Source organism: Pogoniulus pusillus, chromosome Z (assembly GCF_015220805.1).
Source record: "Pogoniulus pusillus isolate bPogPus1 chromosome Z, bPogPus1.pri, whole genome shotgun sequence".
NCBI classification, from domain to species: domain Eukaryota; kingdom Metazoa; phylum Chordata; class Aves; order Piciformes; family Lybiidae; genus Pogoniulus; species Pogoniulus pusillus.
Genome location: NC_087309.1, coordinates 90,240,491 through 90,260,353, shown reverse-complemented (window position 1 = coordinate 90,260,353; position 19,863 = coordinate 90,240,491). Strand labels below are relative to the sequence as shown.

The 19,863-nt window shown below is 41.4% G+C and overlaps 1 protein-coding gene across 1 annotated transcript in view; it reads right to left on the bottom strand.

The window, feature by feature from the left end:
* NCBP1 (nuclear cap binding protein subunit 1) overlaps nt 1-19,862 on the bottom strand; it is a 35,704-nt gene extending 15,842 nt beyond the window's left edge. Inside the window, exons 1-14 of the mRNA XM_064140603.1 lie at nt 19,552-19,862; nt 19,266-19,351; nt 18,425-18,525; nt 16,933-17,089; nt 14,966-15,073; nt 13,224-13,345; nt 12,904-12,973; nt 11,198-11,413; nt 10,414-10,511; nt 9,065-9,128; nt 5,248-5,358; nt 3,916-3,980; nt 3,127-3,189; nt 1,724-1,798 (exon numbers count right to left, since the gene is read on the bottom strand). Coding sequence (XP_063996673.1) covers nt 1,724-1,798; nt 3,127-3,189; nt 3,916-3,980; nt 5,248-5,358; nt 9,065-9,128; nt 10,414-10,511; nt 11,198-11,413; nt 12,904-12,973; nt 13,224-13,345; nt 14,966-15,073; nt 16,933-17,089; nt 18,425-18,525; nt 19,266-19,351; nt 19,552-19,585 — 1,370 coding nt within the window. The 5' untranslated portion in view covers nt 19,586-19,862. The remainder of the gene's footprint in view (nt 1-1,723; nt 1,799-3,126; nt 3,190-3,915; nt 3,981-5,247; nt 5,359-9,064; nt 9,129-10,413; nt 10,512-11,197; nt 11,414-12,903; nt 12,974-13,223; nt 13,346-14,965; nt 15,074-16,932; nt 17,090-18,424; nt 18,526-19,265; nt 19,352-19,551) is intronic.
* Between the last annotated feature and the right edge of the window lies 1 nt (nt 19,863).

Genomic DNA, 19,863 nt, shown 5'->3' with positions numbered 1-19,863 from the left:
GAAGAATTAGAACGGGAATAACACCATTATGTAACTCTTTTCCTGTATTTTGACTTTCAGAGAATCATAGAATGGCTTAGGTTGGAAGAGACCTTAGAGATCATCTACTCCAAGCTCCATGTCACAGGCACAAACACCTTAACTAGAACTCAGCTGCTCAAGGCCTCATCCAACCTGGCCTTAACCACCCCAAAGGAGAAGGCAACCACAACCTTCCTGGGCAACCTGTTCCAGAGTCTCACCACCCTCATATGGAAGAACTTTTTTCCCGAGATCTTACTGTACTTCAGCTTCACATCATTCCCTCTTGTCCCATCCCTCGTAGTGCCCCTTGTGAAAAGTCTCAGCCTCTTCTCATAGAAGTGCTCCAGCACTTGGATCGTCCCTGTGACCTCTCCCCCTGGCTCCCCTCTGGACTCTCTCCAACAGCTCCAAGTCCTTTTCATGCTGGGGACACCAGAACTTGACACTGTATTCAAGGTGGGGTCTCATAACAGCAGAGTAAAAGGGGAGAACGACCTGTTTTCACCTGTAGGCCACACTTTTCTTGATGCAGCCCAGCACATGATTTGCCTTCTGGGCTGCATGAGGGCACAGCTGGCTCATGGCAAGCTTCTCACTAATTGATACACCTGAGACTCTTTCTTAAGAGCTACTTTCAACCCGCTCTGCACCGAGACTTTCACAGAACAAAAATCATTAAATTTATACAAAGAAATAGGTACTTTCTGCTGAGCAGTGAGAGCAAGGTAAACCAAACCTGCTAGTAGATGTTTTCTATTTGAAGTCCATAATGCCAGTTTCATCTTCAAACAATTAGCTTGTGGGCAGATTTAGAAGCTGCCTGTTGTTATGCTTTATGCAAAAGCCAAAGATGAGCTACAGAAAACTATTAACAAGTTGGCATTCAAAGCAGAAAAAAAACATTAAACTGGACATTTTTATTTTCCTTTCTAGCATACTTCACTCCCAAAGAGGCTTAATTTTGCTACAAGTTTTCAGTGAAACGGAAGAATGATGCAGAAAAACTCCATTTCTTTTGTTGCACAATACTTTCACATTTCCTATACTGAATTCACCCAAACCTAGATCAAAGTTTTAATGTAGGATGCTGAATACGAAAAGCTTTTGGAGCATTTTACTTTTTTATTTTCATATATGTCCCCTCTCAACAATTTTATGTCCTGCCCTGATTGTACACTCTTTTTGTTGGGTTTGGCTTTTTTCTTTTTTTGGAGAGCCGCTTGCTTGCTTTCAGTTCAATGAACATGAGGGACACCTAGAATAATCAAGGTGAGATGCTCAGTTTTCAGTATACCTGATAATCAGTTCCCTCCATTTCTCTAAATGCTTCCCAGGAATATTGCCTGAACTTTGTTTCTCTTCATGCTTACAGTGAAGCCTGTCTTATAACTACAAGTGTGCACACCTGAGGTAGTGAGCTTACCACCACCTGCTCCACTTGTTTCTAACTACATGTGTGCATACCTGGGCTAGTTAGCTCACCATCTGCTCCACTTGCTTCTCCCTCTCTCTAGTGTCTTAAGTGTCCTACTGCATGTAAACAGACTAAAACACTAACATACAGACTTGTAATTGAAGATGACTTGTGAGAACAGATGTGCCTAAGAGTCAAGTCAAAAGAAATCTGATGGGATTCAGCAGATCCAGAAGCAAAGACTAAACTTTGCCTGGCATGAAGCTACCAAAAGACATTACTTACCGCATGCACTTCTCCAGAACCTCTCTCACAAATTTGGGTTTGGGCTTTTCAAGGTCCTGAGTAAGACAATCTGACCTATGAAATGACAGAATGTGATAGCTTTCAGCAGGAAGAATTTGTGCCTTAGTCTCTTTTTGGCTGGGTCTAAATAGGTACAAAACAATCACAGTTCAAGGACAGCTGGAGTGTCTGACACTTGGTTTTACATTGTAAGCAATCTTAAGACAATGAGGTAAGTCTATCACCATTTCCTTACTAGGCCATTAGTATTCCTGGAATCTCATCTCTGTCTGACTAATTTTCAAGTAGCTTCCCTTCCCCCCCAGATTATAAATAACTTGTGCTTAGCTAGCTGGCTGTCCCTTTCCTTAGGAAAGGAACCTTGTGTGATTTCATAGTCTGTTTCCCCATCACAGGAAGTTTGGAGCTTCTTGGTGAATTTAAGCACATTTCACATTAAGAAAAGGCTCAAATATAGTTATTTGTGAGTTGTGGGGGAAAAAAAGGCAGCTTCTGAGAGAGACCCAGAGAAGCATTTGCCATCGAGGAACATCCAGGCAAAGGAGAATCAACTCAGTCAAGACTGCTGCCTAGTCAGTCATCTTAGATCTGTATCAGGATAGCCATCAAGCACTTTTAACTCCCTATAAGTACAATACAAGAAACTTAAGTCAAGCCCCAAGAACATATTCAAGAAGGGCTGCACTCCTCTCCATAGAGATGCCTGAGCACATCAGCAGATATGGCTGCAGGCTGTGGAAGTTACTGTAGGGTGCACTTAATTCCAACATGATCCTTCTTGCTACCTGAATGCCTGGCATGGAAACCTCAGGGGAACCTGTGGTTAGACGTTGATAGGGTCCAGATAGCTATAAAGATGAATGTTTCATAATTAACATGGCAAGAATGGATGGGAAGGCCAGCTCTGATGTACCTTCATGTGCTAGGACTTCCTTGTGCTAGGAGGAAAACAGATCTCAAGATCATGATGATAAAAGCTTATAGTGAAGGATTTAGTGTAGGACAGACAAAAAGATCAGAGAATAAATACAGGATAGAAAGAACCAGGGCAAACCATCAAAAGTAAAATGGGGACTCATTTTGGAAACTTGCCTGCAAGTGACTGAGGGTGCAGGACAAATCAAAGAAATCATGTTTCGTCTGTCTAGGGAATGTTGACACTGGCTTGAGATTTATCACAGAGTTCACCAAGGACAATACAGTGACTAAAGAGATTATCAAGATAATCTACCACTGAGTGGTGGTGAACAGATTAAGAAAGATCTCAGAAGGGCCGTTGGAAAGCAATTTACAGGGACACTACATTGTGACACTTCCTGGATTAGTTTGGGATTTCAAGGTTTTTGCAATATCAGGTTCAAATCAAGAGAAAAGAAACTTACCAATCTTCCCAGCTCCAACGGAATTGGAAGTTGCTCAAGTGGTGAGAAAACCAGTTAATAAATCTTTTAATAAAGGGGAAAAGAGAGCTTCATTAAGTATCAGAACATCAGAAAATGAGATTTTATTAAAAATGCATTCTGCTTTTCAAAAAGAAGCTGTTACAGCATTAAACGAGGACTTCTACTGACAGACACAAAAGACTGAATTCAGAGTCATAAAAAAGCTTTTATGGACAAATAGTCTGCCACATTCTGTTGTTTCACAGAAAAGGATGACTCATTAAACTAACAATTAAAATGTAAACTTACTGTGAATATGCAGTTTCCATATTTTTGATGAGTACTTTCAGCTCTCCTGCACAATACTGACTTCACTGGAGGGCAAAAGCACCACCACTCTCCTCCTGTGTGGCACTCATGGTATTAACTCCACCTCCAGGCAGGTGCCAGACCTGCTGGTGCAGCGCAGTACTAGATGAGCAGTGCAGTGCAGTGCAGGGAGCAGGTGCAGTACTAGATACGAGTACTACACAACTACCAACAGCTTTGAATACAAAAAAATCTGACACCAGTATTAACTCTGCTGTACAGACAGCTAGACTTGTGACCTCAGAGCAAGTGTTCCTTTGAAGGAAAGGCAAGCAGTCCACATTCTCAGACTGCTCAAAGCCAGAGCCCAGAAAACAATTTGAATAGCACTACGAAGTTCCAACAAGGATTTCTGACTGCTCTTTTGACAGCCTCTTGAGCATTGAGTGGTGTTTTCCATCATCCCCAAAACAGATTTACCTGTCCACACATGTTGTATTCATTGTATCCAAACGCATGTAGAGCATTTCTGTGGCTTGTGCAAGCTAGAAGTTTCTTATTAAGGTTTACATAAAAGCACTGTCTAAGTCAGATGTCATTCCATTCAGTTTTTTAATAGAATATCATCAACCTTTGATACTGAAAGCTCCCTGGATCTACTCCAAAATCAGGTAAATCACAGTAAATCTACAGTGGAAAAAATAAAAAAAGCATATTGTTGGTTCTGCCCTCTACTCTCAGGCTGGTTTTCTTCCATTATTGCAATGAGATTGCTGGGTTCACACACGGAAAGCCATAGTGTACATTACGTGACAAGACTGATATAAGGAAACACTAAGCTTCTCATGGAGTATTTCTGTAATCTCACCAATCTTGCTTCATGAGCTGCTGTTGATGCTTATCCACAATCAATCTCTGATCATCAATGAAGGCCTGAGAAATCACATGTACACTGATCTTACCCCCTAAGGCCTTTATCCTTCTTACTCTGTCCATATTAACATTGAAAAATTCCTACATGGACATCCATCTAATTTTAGAAACAAAGTTGGCTCTGATCATTGAGATGGTGTGATTTGCAAACAGCACATGGTGTCATGAAGTAGAATGAAAACTCAGGCATGAAACTACCAGAGGATAGCCATCTGTTAACCACCCTACACTCTGTCCTGTAAACTGATCTAAAACAATGATCTAATATGATCTAAAATGGCAGCAAAGTAGAGGTAATGTAACAGCCAGCATTAGCTGGGAGTCATGCCTTCTTTCTCAACATTCAACCATTTTGTCAGAGCTGACAGATTATTGACTTTTTGAATGCTCCTACTGGAAGCACTGTGAGGGAAATCAAGAATTCCTTTATATCATCTGCTACATTTCTTATTGGGAAAAAACAAAACAAAACAAAACCAGTTGAGGCACAATTATTAGAACAAAAAAAATCAAGTAAGTCACTTCTTCTGCTTCTTAGCCTTTAACATGCCTATGACCATGCAACACATAGTCTAGAGCTAAACAGGCCACACTGACTGTCTGTTTTATTTTATCCCCACATCAAAGCAGCACTTCTTGGAAAGCTCAGAGGAAGTACCAGAACACCATCCAGAAAGCTGAAGAGTCTTGTTCACTTGATATATCTAGATTTGTGCTAAGTGGTCTGTTCTACTCTTTCCTGTACAATTTACAGGCAAAGTTTCATGCAGCTGCTGTAGGATATTGCCAGTCAGTACTTACTGCTATCCCATCATCTACAGAATATACAAAAGGAGGACTCCATTGTGTCAATGTTCTTCAGCAATACAGAAAGGATACAACTTGTGGTAATGAGCCAGGCTGAAGTTTGCACAGTTCAATCAGCAGTGTTGTGTACATGACTTCAATGTGTGGTGGAGATGGAAGCTGAAACAGTTCTGCAAATATCACCTGCAGGAGAGGAAGGCACAGAATCAGAGCAGAGTCCACTGTGGCCAACACAACCCTCAGCACCACAAATGGTGGCCACCCATCTGAAACAATTACATATCTAAAAAGGCCCATATTCTGTCAAATGCATGCTCCAGAAAAAACAAAATACTATGAAAGTAGTGGTTACCTTACACTGTATCAACACAGTCCTCTCTAACTTCCCTCACCACTTCACACTGACAGCACCAGTACTATATATCTACTACACCTAACAATGACAGCACATGATGACATTGATGAGGGCACAGAGTGTCTGCTCAGTAAGTTTGCTGACGACACCGAGCTGGGAGGCTTGGCTGATACAGCCGAAGGCTGTGCAGCCATCCAGAGAGACCTGGACAGACTGGAGAGCTGGGCAAAGAGGAACCAGATGAAGTTCAACAAGGACAAGTGCAGAGTCCTGCACCTGAGGAGGAATAATAAACTGCACCAGTACAGGCTGGGAGGTGATCTACTGGAAAGCAGTCCTGTGGAGAGGGACCTGGGAATCCTGGTGGATAACATGGCACAGCAATGTGCCCTTGTAGCCAAGAAGGCCAATCGGATCCTGGGGTATACTCGGAAAGGCACATCCAGCAGATCAAGGGACGTTCTCCTCCCCCTCTACTCTGCTCTGGTGAGACCCCATCTTGAATACTTTGTTCAGCTTTGGGCTCCCCAGTTTAAGAGGGACAGGGATCTGCTGGAGAGGGTTCCGCAGAAGGCTAGGAGGATGATTAAGGGACTGGAGGGCATGGCTTATGAGGAGAGGCTGAGGGACCTGGGGCTTTTTAGTCTGGAAAACATAAGACTTAGAGGAGATTTAATAAATGTTTATAAGCATTTGAAGGCTGGCCTGGAGATGAGGGATAGGCTCTTCTCACTTGCTCCGAGTGATAGGACAAGTAGCAATGGGTGTAAATTGCAGCAAAAGAGGTTCCGCCTCAACACAAGGGGGAACTTCTTTACTGTAAGGATCACAGAGCACTGGAATAGGCTTCCTAGAAAGGTTGTGGGGTCTCCTTCTCTGAAGACTTTCAAGGCCTGTCTGGATGTGTGCCTCTGTGATCTGCGTTAGATAGTATTGTCCTGCTCTAGCAGGGGTGCTGGACTCAATCTCCTTGGGTCCCTTCCAACCCCTAACACCCTGTGATAATTGTCTATCTCTTCTTTTCCCTTATGCAAAAACTTCACATAAAGCCAAAGGTTTCAACCAAAAATTACAACAAAAATAGTACCATTTGGCACAAGATCACTCTAAGAAAACTCAAAACCAGCCCTGCAGTTATGATTTTATTTTCAAGTTTGCCTATAATAACAGCATATCAGCCTGAGAGCTACAAAAACATCATCACTCTACATTCATCTCCTGAGTTTCTGTTTATTTCACATTCCATTCTCAACTTGATTTAAATTACATCAAAGGCAACTTTGGTTCACACCAGCTGGTCAATTTGCTCTTTAAACTTCTGAATGAACAAAGAAGAACTGAATCTTGAATGATTAAGCTTTAGAAAAAACTTACAAGTGTTAGAAATCAACGTCCATTTACAGACTGCACAAAGAGCATATGAAAACACACTGACTAGAACTTATTTTAAGGAAAGATTTAAAAGCATGAAGTGGCTATAAGGAGACGGAGAACCTTTCTGTGACAGAATAATTTGGACATATTGTTTAGGCAAATATGGCAAAAAGGTCAAGGGAATCCTCTCTCGTAAAAAACTGCTCCTCTTCTTGACACAGAAAATCATAATGGAATGATCAGCCATTATCTGAGATACTGTATAAAACTGCATTTGTGATATCTACCACACTTTCATTATCAAATGTTCAGATTAAGTGTTTCAAAACAACAAACCACACTTTGTGAAAATAACCAGGCCACAAGAAAGATAAGGCCACAGATGATCTGAATGCTTGAACTTGTCAAGGTCAAGTTGTGCCAAAAGCTGTGGGAACACAATTTGGAACAGTAGCCTGACAAACAAATCATGCTCCCTGTGACATTCTCGGTTCACAGCTACCAGAAACATCCACACAGACATCTCTGAGAAGCTACTGAAATAAAGGTACCACATTTCAGTGTTTCACACAGATTTCAGGTAGTACGAAATCCGGCTTGACCATCTATGATGTGGAGCCTCAGGGATCCCAGTATGCATGCTTATAGAATCTTAGAATCATTTTGGTTGGAAAAAACATTTAGGATCATTGAGCCCAACCATTATCTAAGTCTACCAAGTTTCATCCTAAACCATGTCCCTCAGCACCACATCTCTACCCCTCTCAAACACTTCCATGGATGAGGATTCAGCCACATCCATGGGGAGCCTGTTCTACTGTTTTGAGAATGCTGTCAGTGAATAAATTCCTCTTCGTGTCCAACCTAAATCTCCCCTAATGCAACTTTAAACCATGTCCTATCACAGGGTCACTTGTTAGTTGGGAGAAGAGACCAATCCACATCATACAAGTTTCTGAATCTAAGAATTTCCAGGGCCTTTACATGACATATTTCATCAGGAATTGCAGTTACTGTTGGCATTAAAGCACACAACCAAGCACAGCACCCGAAGATATTGAACACAAGGCTACTGAAAAGTACTTTGATGTCAAAAGCAGAAAACAATTTTAATATTCTTCTGCTCTGAATTCGGTGTACAAAATGAACAAGGTGATAAAAAAGAATGTGAACTTTCAGCCATTTAGAATATTTGGCATTTTGGTGCCAAGAGAAATTCTCAATCCCACTTTCATTAAGATCTTCTACATAAGATTGTTTCTTGTTATAATTAACCCAGAAATTACTACTTACAGCTACTTCCTCATAAAGCCTTTATATGACAATTTACTGAAATCTCTTAATCCACTTTAAATCTGATGGAAAATAACAAAGTTTTATACAGCTCTGCATCTTGAAAACAGACCTTTGAGAGGAGGCAGTAAAAGAAAACCTAAATTTTTCATTTTAGATATTTACTTGAAATTCTCTGATATGGAGGATGCTCTGGAGGAAATACACTTTTATTCCATTGCAGCCTCCCTTCAGGGCCAGCTGAACAAAATAATTTAGAAGATACAAACACAAATTATGCAGTATGGCTGAGTGTAATTTGAGATCACCCAGATAAAAGCCCCTTGCATAAAAAAAGGGTCACTAGACCAGGTTAATCAGGTGTCTTGTTAAGTTTTGAACTTCCTCAGAGACAGAGAATCCACTTCTCTTGGCAACACTTCCAGTATTTAATAACCACCACACTTTAAAAACCTCAACAATTCAAATAATCCATACGATTATTTTAATGTTTAAATGGAAGTTACAGAATTCCAGTTTGTGTCCATTTCAAGCTTTTTATTTTTAAACTAAAAGTGACTGAAGTATAGCCATCAAAGCATCATATGTAAGACTTTAAGAGTTTGAAAAGTTCCACAACCTGGTTTATTAGTGCACTAAGAAATGCCAATAGTTGACAAAAGCTCCTGTGCACCAGGTCCAAATGACAACACTCATAAAACTTAACATTCAGATGTATATAACCTGCTCATTTAAAACTCACTCGCTGAACTCAACAACGTTCTGGCTGACTCTCAAACCAAACTGTAATTTAAGGGACCTTTGATGGAATTAACTGGGACATGTTACTCATGAAGCTACAAAAGATGTTATCTATAAATTTCATACCTCTACTATGTGGTAGTTCAAAGGGATCTTGTTATTTCCTGGATAGCTCAACAGCTGTGCAGCACTGCAAAACCACAGATTTAATCAGAAGATAATGCAGCAAACGTGATGTAAAGATCAAAAAAAGTTACAGAAAAGTGCTTAATTCTGGACAAGAGTTCACACAAAAGCAGTAGAAACAAATTAACAATCCCTCCAAAGTGTGTCCTTCAAGTCACAGAATACTTAAAATAGAAACAGCACAGGAACACATCAACATTTTCTAAACCATGACTGTAATGATGTATTTCATCTCAGTGTAGTTGTATCACTTGAACACTATAATGGTATAAGAAATAGTTTTGAATAAATAGTCACGGTGATTTGCAATTCTGGCATGCATATATATGAAAAGAAAAAAAAAACCAAACAACTAAAACCAAACAACATGTTCAGAATGATTTGAAAGCACAATTAGGCTAATGGATTAAGAAACTCTCAGGCTTCATCTTTTAATCAGTTCATTACCACTTATCATTATTTCAGAGCAAACAACTGCTATTTCCTTATTTTATTTCTAACTCTCTGGCAAATTTTCGTCTCCCTCTAGTCTTTAGCTTTTCACTAAGCACTAACAAAGAGCACTACCCCAGTAACTTCAACAACTCTTAATTTCTAGTTTCTGCTGATTCAAAGAGCTGCATTGAAAAATATCTTTACCACAAGCCATCACCAAAAACATGCTCCTGCCTGTTCCTTGCTTAGTATACACAGTTTTGTGATTTTCCTTCGGCACAACATAGCAAACCTGTGGTGAACCATCTTGGTTATCAACTACCCACACCAGGTATTGCTGAGGAAGAAATGGAGAGCCTTGTTTACTGGCACAGACGAATTCAAAGTAATGGAACCTGTTGGTCCTGAAAAAACTCCCCAAAGTGAGCTCAATTGTCTCTGTCATGTCATTCCAAAGAGAAGAATGCAACAAGGAGTAAGAAACTGAAGCATGGTTCATGAATACCAGCACGCAAACAGCTGCAGATGAACCAACTCAAGGTTCACCACACTGCAAAAAAAACTTCTCCAAAATTCTAGGACACTCCCAGTGTGTCTGCCGTTTTTTTTGCCTGTACAAACAAGAAATTGCCACTGTCCCTCTGGATCATGCATGATCTCCATTATCTGGATATCAGAGACTCAAACAGTATTCCAGGTGACAGCTTTAAGTTTTGTCAAATGCACTAGAAAATGTTTAATGTTGAGATCATGTCCAAGCAGAGCAGAACTCTGAACGTCCCTGAGGACAACAAAGCCACAGTAGCATATTAAAAAAAAGACACCAAAGCCCCATAGTGCTAAGCTCTTCCTACCAAGTCTTTCTCTCTTTCCAGTGGGATTTGATGATGCAGTGAAGATTCTCTTCTATCACAAATCGTTCAACAGAGTGGCTGCCAGGCATGACAGGTCCCTGGGAAGAAAGAATGAAAACTCATGAAAGATCACTACTCGTGCAGTGGGAGTGCAGGTTATAAGGTACTGTACATAGATTTACAGTTGGAAAAAAACAGTTCTGATTCCACATCAATACAGTAAGGTTTCAGCTGCTCGTTATCCTTCAGAATTGAGAAGCTGCTGTAACACAGTTCCACACAAACCTCAGACTAATGTTTAACACAAAACAAATACCAGACTCATTGAAAAAACACATGGGAACAAAACCAGAGAACATGGTTATACATCTGCCTCTGTGTTCACTCTGTGGAGCCATCACACAGGCTGTCAGCATGTGGCCTGGGAAAAAACACATGGCTGAGATGGAACATGGTAAAGAAGTAAATCCAGAGATGGCCAGTATAGAGTGGAGGGAATATACAGTCATGGTCTTGTCTGCTGCAAAACTCAGAGGCCAATAAACAAAGTGAAAGCAGCAGATTTAAAGGAAAGTGAGGTTAAAAAGCACTTAGGAAATGCAGCATATGTTCTATTCCTCCTCTTCTTCCACTTATACATCTGCTGGTGACCGCTGCTGGAGGTAAACTGTTGAGAACGATAGATCTTTGACAGACACCAATTACGCATTAATTTGTTCCACAATAATTTAACAGCACATTTTAACCAACATTGCCCCAGGAACCTAGATGTGAAATTACATACCTCGGGGTCATCTGTGTAGTCAAACATCCTAAAAATAACTCTTGGCATTGGATACACAGAATCCTCAGTATGAGGTGGTGGAGTGAAGGGAGGCAGATTGTGTTGAAGGGCTTCACAAAGAATGCTGTCAAAAGCCAAGTAAGGCCTCAAGATGTGTCGCTCTTGCCAACGATCCTTCTTCAGCTTCTGAATCTGAGACCAAAGGCAGTCTAAATACTGAAGGGAAAAGGTAAGAAATAGATGAGCTAAATCTTGTAACAAAGCAGGCAGCTCCCTGAACTATCAGAAAAAGCATTTTTAAAGTTCTGAACTCCATTCAGAAAAAAACACAGGTTTTCAAACTGCTGATTCACTAAACCAAGAAATAATTAATGAACCCTAAATGCCAGAGATAGTCCTAATTCCACACATTTTGTCAGCAAAGTTTCACTGCTGGCAGCCATTTAATCATCAACAGGCAGCCCAGGAGTTCAAGCATGATGGCCATCCTTTGCATCTGCCAGTGAATGTTACTTTTGCCACTGTTCATTGGTGGTGTTAAAACAGACATAATACCAATCTTAAAACTGAAAAAACACTCCTCAGAACTGCCATGCTGTGCCCAGAGTAACTGAAACAGCCAGCTACCACATATTTAAAACAGTACATATATAAACACAATGTTATCAACCTTGCCATGGTTTTCAACACCATTGTGAGTCCCAGCACTCTCCCAGTCACCTGTGCAAGGCAGTAGCCTTGCTCTGTTTAATCCCTATCTTGCTAAAAGTCCAACAACTCTGAAGACTGTTGGCCTTACTGAATGCAGTTTCAAGTTATAACTGCTGCAGGAAATGTCTTTACATGGAAGTATTTGCATGTACTGAAACAATCACACTACAAAATGGAAACAGAACTAGCAACAGCAAACACTTGAAGTGAACTTTGGTGGTAGTCTGGGCAATACATGACCTCAAATGCACTCTCCTAATCTCTTCTTTACTGATCTAAATAAGGAAATTCAGGTATTGAGCAGACAGAATACCCACACTGACAAAGCAGTCATAATCAGAGAGTCTATTTCTCCAAATTAAGTTAAACAAGTCAATTGTTAAGACTATGATTTAATTAGAACAGTGAATAAAATATAAGAATGCCCTGTTCCAAAACTTCTAGAAGATTAATTTAGATCTCAATATCCAACTAAGGAACATTTGAAAAGGCAAATTCTACCCCAAACTTGACAGAAGCCACCCCTCCTGGGATCTATGGATTAGTTGTAAAAGACAGTACAGTAACTGCTGCACACAATTTTTATATGATGTTTAGAGCCTAGAATGCAAAGCTGCTACAAAGGTTTCTCTCTTCAGAACAGAAACATTAAGGTGTAAGGAATTACATTCTGCTTCTCACAAATGTCCCTTTATCAAGAAGCCCAAAACAATTTCAAAACAAATACCACAACTTACAATTTCTCACTTCACAGCATTTCCTCAGGAGCTTGTCAGCAGAACACAAAACACTGTCCTACTCGCGCCATGAAATCCTGTATTTATGCCCAGGAATCAAAGGAAGCTTCCTCAACTAGAACTTGCTAGATTGAATCATAAGCAGGAGACAGCTCAAAGCATGAATGTTTTCAGAGGTGCCTCTTCATTTTATGATAACACCTTGATAAAAACTTGTTTTCACACTTTCTGAAAGAATGCAGTGTAAAGTCTACTCACTTCTTCTTGTGGATGTGGTTTATCAGCAGTCCAGACTTGCAGCATGGGGACATGAATTTTCTGGCGGCGCCTGTGTGCAGAAGGGAAAATAAAACAAAAAACCAAAAAAGCCTATCAAAGACTAGTTTAGGGCAGCAGTTTTTCTTAGAATTGGACAATGGAACTTTCCAAATTCAAAAATCTCCCCATCTACTCTATTCAATTTACATTTTTCCCCTCAAAGAATGGTTCAGACCAGACTTCAGAAGAGAGCAATAATCAGTGCTAATAATCCATACCTAAACAGACACCAATAGGAGTATTTTTAATGGGTTACTTACTTCAAATAGCTTTCTGTTTGTGACAAGAGACGATCCATTTCAGCATCCTTCTTCTCATACAGCTCCTTCCCAACCCAAGGCAAAGATGACAGAAATGCAAACACATACCAATCACATCGTACCTAGAGGAAAGAAACATACTGTAACCCAAGCAGACAAGCAAAGTCTAAAAGATCTTGCACATGTCCCCATTTTAATTTAAATTAAAACACTAATATTGTGGGAGGACGTGAACATCAACAGTTGAAGAATGGATTGGCAAGCAATGGGGAAAAAACACAAAATATTCTTGACCAAAATGTATCAGTTTTCACTAGGTTCAATGTGTCTTCACTGGGTTATGAACTGGCTGCATAGCAGAGTCCAAGGAGGTGTGATGAATGGAATTAAGTGCACTTGGCAGCTGGTCACAAGTTGTGCTCCCCAGGGCTCAGTACTGCAGCTAGTTCTGTTTAATGCTGTTTAATTCTGTTTAATAATAATCAATGACATGGACGGGGGGATCGTGAGGCACATTTACTAAGTCTGCAGATGGGACCAAGCTGGGGGGAGCGTTGACCTATTTGAGGGCAGGAAAGCTCTACAGAAGGATCTGGAAAGGCTGGATTCATAAGCCAAGGCCAATGGGATGAGGTTCAAGCAGGTGAAGTGCAGGGTCCTGCACTCGGGTCACAACAATCTCATGCAACACTACGTGCTTGGGGTAGAGTGACTGGAAAGCTTCCTGACAGAAAAGGACCTAGAGGCATTGGTCAACAGCAGCTGAATAAAAGCCAGTAATGTGCCTACATGGCCAAGAAGGCCAAACTGCATCCTGCCTGTACCAGGAATAGCGTGATCAGCAGGACCAGAGAGTACCCCTGTACTCAGCACCGGTGAGGCCACAACTCAAATCCTGGGTTCAGTTTTGGGCCCCTCACTACAAGATGAACATTGAGGTGCTGGAGCATTGTCCAGAGAAAGGCAATAAAGCAGGTGAAAGCTATGGAGAACAGGTCTGTGAAGAGCAGCTGAAAGAACTGGGGTTGTAGAGTCTGGAGAAAAGGAGACTGAGGAGAGACCTTTTCACTATCTACAACTGCCTGAAAGTTGGTTGTAGCAAGGTGGGGGTCAGTTTCTTTTCCCAGGTAGCAAGTGACAGGACAAGAGGAATTGGCTTCAAGTTGCACCAGGGGAGATCTAGGTTGGATATTAGGAGTAATTTCTTCATTGAAAGGATTGTCAAGGTTTTGAGTAGGCTGTCCAGGGAAGTGGTGGAGTCACCGTCTCTGGAGGGATTTAAAAGCTGTGTAGACATAGTGCTGATGGATACGGTTTGGTGGTGACCTAGCATCGCTAGGTTTAATGGTTGGACTCAATGACCTTAAAGTCCTTTTCCAGTCAAATGATTCTATGATTTTTAATCTGAACATCAAGAAGCGGACTCTAAAATGGTGTAATTTTCAGAGTCCTTCTGCAGATTATCAATATGGCAAAAAAAGACAGGCACTATGCATTTGCCAAAGTGAAATAAAATTAATTCACATTAGATATTTCACTATATAGAACCACACTTTCCTGCTGTGTTCATGTATTTTCTAATTGCAACCAGCTCCTTATATTCACGCTGAGGAAACAGCACAGGGCAGTGCATTTAGTTTGTTTTCTCTAATACTTGCTAAGTTCTAAGCACAAGTACCAAAGCAATGGTACAGAAAAACGATGAAAGCAGCACTAGAGGCACCCACAGGTCCTTGGCTTACTTGGGGTACATCTTCCTCCTGTGTCACGCTCACAAAGTTCTCAAACATAGCTACCATTGAAGGTGCAGCTATCACATGACAATTCACAAGGTCAGACAGAAAACGAACCTAAAAGAGACCAAAATAAATTATGCTAAATGAATGCTTTTTCTGTTGACCACACAAGAACAAATAAGCTTCACTTAGTTAGAAATCATCAATGAAAGTCTAATTTTCATTTATTAGCACAAAAGGAGAAATACTGCTCACTGTACAGAACCAGATTTCAACCCTGTCAAACAAGTACTGTGCTGCCTAATATAGCGTTCATCATTCTGTCTGTTTCAGTGCAATAACACTGCAAGGAAGGTTAGGAAACACCAGTATGCATCCAAAGACATGCAAACTGGTGCTACAGGAGGAAAAAACAACTGCTGCTTTTATCTACTGTGGATGGTATCAGATCACTAAAACACAAAAATGAAAGGAGAAAACCTTCAGAAAAGCTGACATGTGTTATCCGCTGCTTCTGAGTTCAGAAATGCATTAGGAAACAGCAGTGCCAAATCTGTGTGCCATTATACACTATTAATTCTATAATTATTTACACATAAATACAGATAATTACACAGAGACAGTCCGTGTAATAACTGCTGCCATTTTCAGGCTTCAGAAACGTGACAGACTGATGGAATGCTGAGAATCAAACAGCCCTGCTTGCCTGGGAAACAAAAAAAAAATCTCCATGTCAGGAACAGATCCCTGATTTGGCTGCACTCCAGGAGGAAATCCACACAGACAGAAATGGGAAATTAAGCAGAAAACACCTCAGGCAGAGGTTCATTTTTCTCTTTCTCACCTCTCCCTTTTGATTTGTATCCTGCCTTTGGACTTAGCAAGACCAGAACTTTCCCAGTATCACCACAATCCTAACACACAATATAAGCTGAAATTCTAGCAATAAAATTTCACCATTTTTTATTTAAAGGCTCATTTTTAAAATAAGACAACAGTCAGAAAAAGAAGAAATCAACACAGGTATTCTGAAGACAGGAAGAACATTGGGAAAGCAATTCAGGCTAGGCAGACACCTCAGTACTCAGTAACTGGAAACAAAGTACATTCTTACTTCCCACTCACAGCTCTGAACAGTCTTTGACAAAGCTGAGGATTTTCACTGTCTGTCCCTTAGACGTTAATCTAAGGTGAAGGAAAGATCAAGCCAAGAGACAGCACATTCAGAGTACTAATGAGGATTTTATTAAGAAGTGTCCCACAGCTAAACAGCAGTCTCTTAACATAGATACACTGAAATATTACAATCTTAATTTCTATCAGAAGGCTTCAAAAGAAGTTGCAGAGCTTAGCTTTTAAATACTGAAAATCTCTAACTGCAAGAGCTGAGAAAGTGGTTTCAAAGGAAGACAGCACTTAAAACTGCCTGCTTGATCTTAGCAGAATGAAAGCACAGACCTGATAACAGCCATCAAACACAGCTTTTGAGAAACAGACTGCTAATTTATTTTTTTTACTATGGAAGCCATGAGATCACACACCTGTGAACACCAAGAAAATGCACAAATTTTGTTCTATTTTTTTTTTCAAAAACACTTTTAAAATGTATTTTAACTTTATTTATTTGTTTATCTATATTCTTTACTGTAATTTATGTTTAATGGCAATTAGTGGTTTTTTGGACTGTAGAATTGTGGTGGGAAGTACTTCTCTTCACTGCAAATTAATTTGTCACTGTTAAAAAATACAGCTGGAAGTCAACTTTGCAACTGTACTATGTTTTTTCAGCCCAGGAGGGAAATACTTCTTACATCACAGACATTTCCTCTTGGTATATTCTACACTGCACTGCACACTGATGCCAGAGAGACTGTAATACACACTGAAAAAAACATCTCTTCTAAATGAAAAAGTGAAAGGAAGAGGAGTGAAAAAGGATGAGGAATAATGTCATAAAACAAACCCAAACTTACTAAATGCACAGCCTCGTTATACATATTGACTTTCAGACATTCTTTAAGCTGGCGAATCATGGCTTCTACAAATTCCCCACCAAAATTGTAGTTCCGGGCATTCAGCAGCCCAACCAGCGTAGTGTAAACCGTAAGCTTCTCTGGTAGCAGACGTGCACTGAGACACAGGAAAAAAAATAACATGATTTTAGTTGTTTATTCATTGTTTGCCAACTGGCAACTGCACACCACCTGAGAATCTGCTTATTGTAACTTAAACCTAGTCACAAGGAAATGAGAAAAAAAAGTGTTAGTGTGATCTTGCAGCTCTATCCATTGGTTAATGTTTTACATACTCTTTTTTTTTTTTAACTACAGATATTCTGAAAGGTAAGTGACACTTCCAGGTATGTTTAAGGTATCTGCTTTTCATCTGTATCTAACTGAGCATTCCAGAAGGTGGATTAAATATTAAGTTCTAGAACTCACACAGGAACATAAAACATAGGGTTAATCACAGTATGTCAGCAGCTGGAAGGAACCTGGAAAGATCATCTAGTCGAACCTCCCCTGCCAGAGCAGGATAACCCCTAACAGATCACACACTGCATAACTTGGAAGTAATTATACAGCATCAGCAAGATTACTCAACAGGTATACACCTTTTACACTATTAATTTTGATTCCAAGTTTCTGAAGTCAAAGTGACTGATTTTAAGCTCAGCTCCTTCTACAAAGTATTTACTTCCCCTCAACCAGTTTTTATAGATGTAAGCTAACCCTATACTTGAAGCATCCTACTGCTGCAGAAAATAATAATGTACTTTGATGTACTTTGTCTTAAACATTAACAGACACTGCTACAACAGATACAAATAGATGCAAACTATCTGCAAAGCTAGAGCATAGACTTCAAAGTAACACTCCTTCCATGATTCTCTCACATAGTACTGCAGACTCTGCACAAGCCTTCCCTCAGACACCACTCAGTGACACAGGACACCTCTGCTTCTGGTCTTTACTAAGGAGAGGAAGGAGAGATGCCAGCCACAACGGAGCTTGCTTCAGGCTCTTTTGTGTTCTCATCTCCTCTCCCTTGGAGGAGAAGAGGCTCATGAAGCCACAGGCATCTCGCTGCCAGAAGCAGAACAAGCAGTAAGAAAACAGTAGTAATAGTACATAAAATAGTAAAAATAAATAAATAGTTTTGTTGGTCTTCAGCATTTCATTGGGAAACAGGGTATTGCTCAGCATCTGTGCACTCACTGCCATTGAAGAAGCAGCCCTGACGTACCTGCTCTGAACCTCTACACACATTTCAAGTCAAAGAGGCATTTTCTTTAATTTACCAGAAAACAAGGTTATCCCTCTATTTTTTTTTCTCCTGTAGTAGAACAAATTCTACCTTATAACAGCACTCAGGAACTAAAACCATTCTTGGCATTTAAAGTACCTTAAAGACTTAAAGCTATGCACAGCACCTCCCAGATTCCCAGACCTCCCACATACGTACACAGTACATAGTATTCTTAGTATCTTGCTTTTATAATTTGGCAGATCAGCTTCCAAAACACCAGCTAGTCCCTCCAAGTTGCTCTCCAAAGATGAATTGCTCTAAAATAAAAGATATTAAACAAAAAGTTTCATCATCAGGCAACACAAACCATCTCCTTTCACATGGAAGCCAAGGAAGTTGGGTGAGAGCATTCTTTTATTGCTCCTCCTTCTTTTAAGCAACATTTCAATTCCCTCAGGCTCTCACTTGCCTGAAAGAAGGGGCAGTTACTCCTTAGAAGAGCTGGACCTGATCATCTACCTCCCCCACCAGCAAACTCCAGTGCTGGGAAGGAAGATCATGGACATCTTGGTAAGGTGACTGAGCCGTGATTACTGGTACAGCATAAAGTATCTTCACTACCTGCTTTTCACCACGCATGGTTTTTGTTCTTGTCCTATTATACCACACTCTCCAGCTATCCTGTCAGCCTCACACCCTGCCAGAAATTGGAATCTGTGTCTCAGGCAGACCAGGTTAACCCCTTTGTATCCCCAGTAGATTGCAACCAATAGCAACATCCACGGGCACACGGAGATAACCAGCTGCTGGCTATTTATCATCACTTAGAAGAAACGCCACCAACGTTTAAGCAACTGCTCATGTAAGCACATGTTTTTATGAAAACTGACAAATTTCCAACTATCATATTAGAAAAAAAAAAGAGGGGGGGCGGCTACTACAGACGAATCTCTAACAGCCAACACACATTAAAGGGGCGGGGGAACAAACAAATCAATTACCCGCTTTAACTTTCCGAGCTGCTGCCCGGGCCTCGGCCTGGCAGCGGCCCACCTACCTTCTCTCCCACCCTGCAGATCAGCGACTCAAGTCTCTCCTCGATCTCCGACGGCTCGGACGTCCTCCGTCTCTTGTGAGGCTGCCCTGCTCCAACACAGCGACCACACTGTTACCTCCAGAGTCACCTGCATCCCCACACACCCCGACAGAGCTCACTCCCACCAATCCGTCCCCCATCCGCGCCCAAAGCCCCTTCCCGCCGCGCTGCGCCCCGGCCCAGCCTGCAGATAACGACTGTGTGCGTGAGGGGGTTGTGCAGCGGGAGGGCCGCAGCGAACACTCACCGTCGCTGTCGTCGCTGTGTCGCCGCCGCGACATGGTGGGAGGCGCTGAGGGACGCTGAGGGGAGCTGAAGGGAGCAGGGACGCCTCGCGCGGGACAGGCAGGCGGCCGCGCGCTCCACTCCCCCGCGGCCGCTTCCGGCCCCGCCGCGCTTCTGCTTCCGGGTGCGAGCTGCGCACGGCGCCGCTCTGCTCCTCCCAGTATGGTCCGCCCGGCGGCCTGGAGGACTTCCGGGGCGTGTGGCCAGGCCGCGGGCACCGGCCGGAAGAGGAAACGTTCTGGGCCCCTGCCTGCTGCTTCCGGGCGCTGGCTGG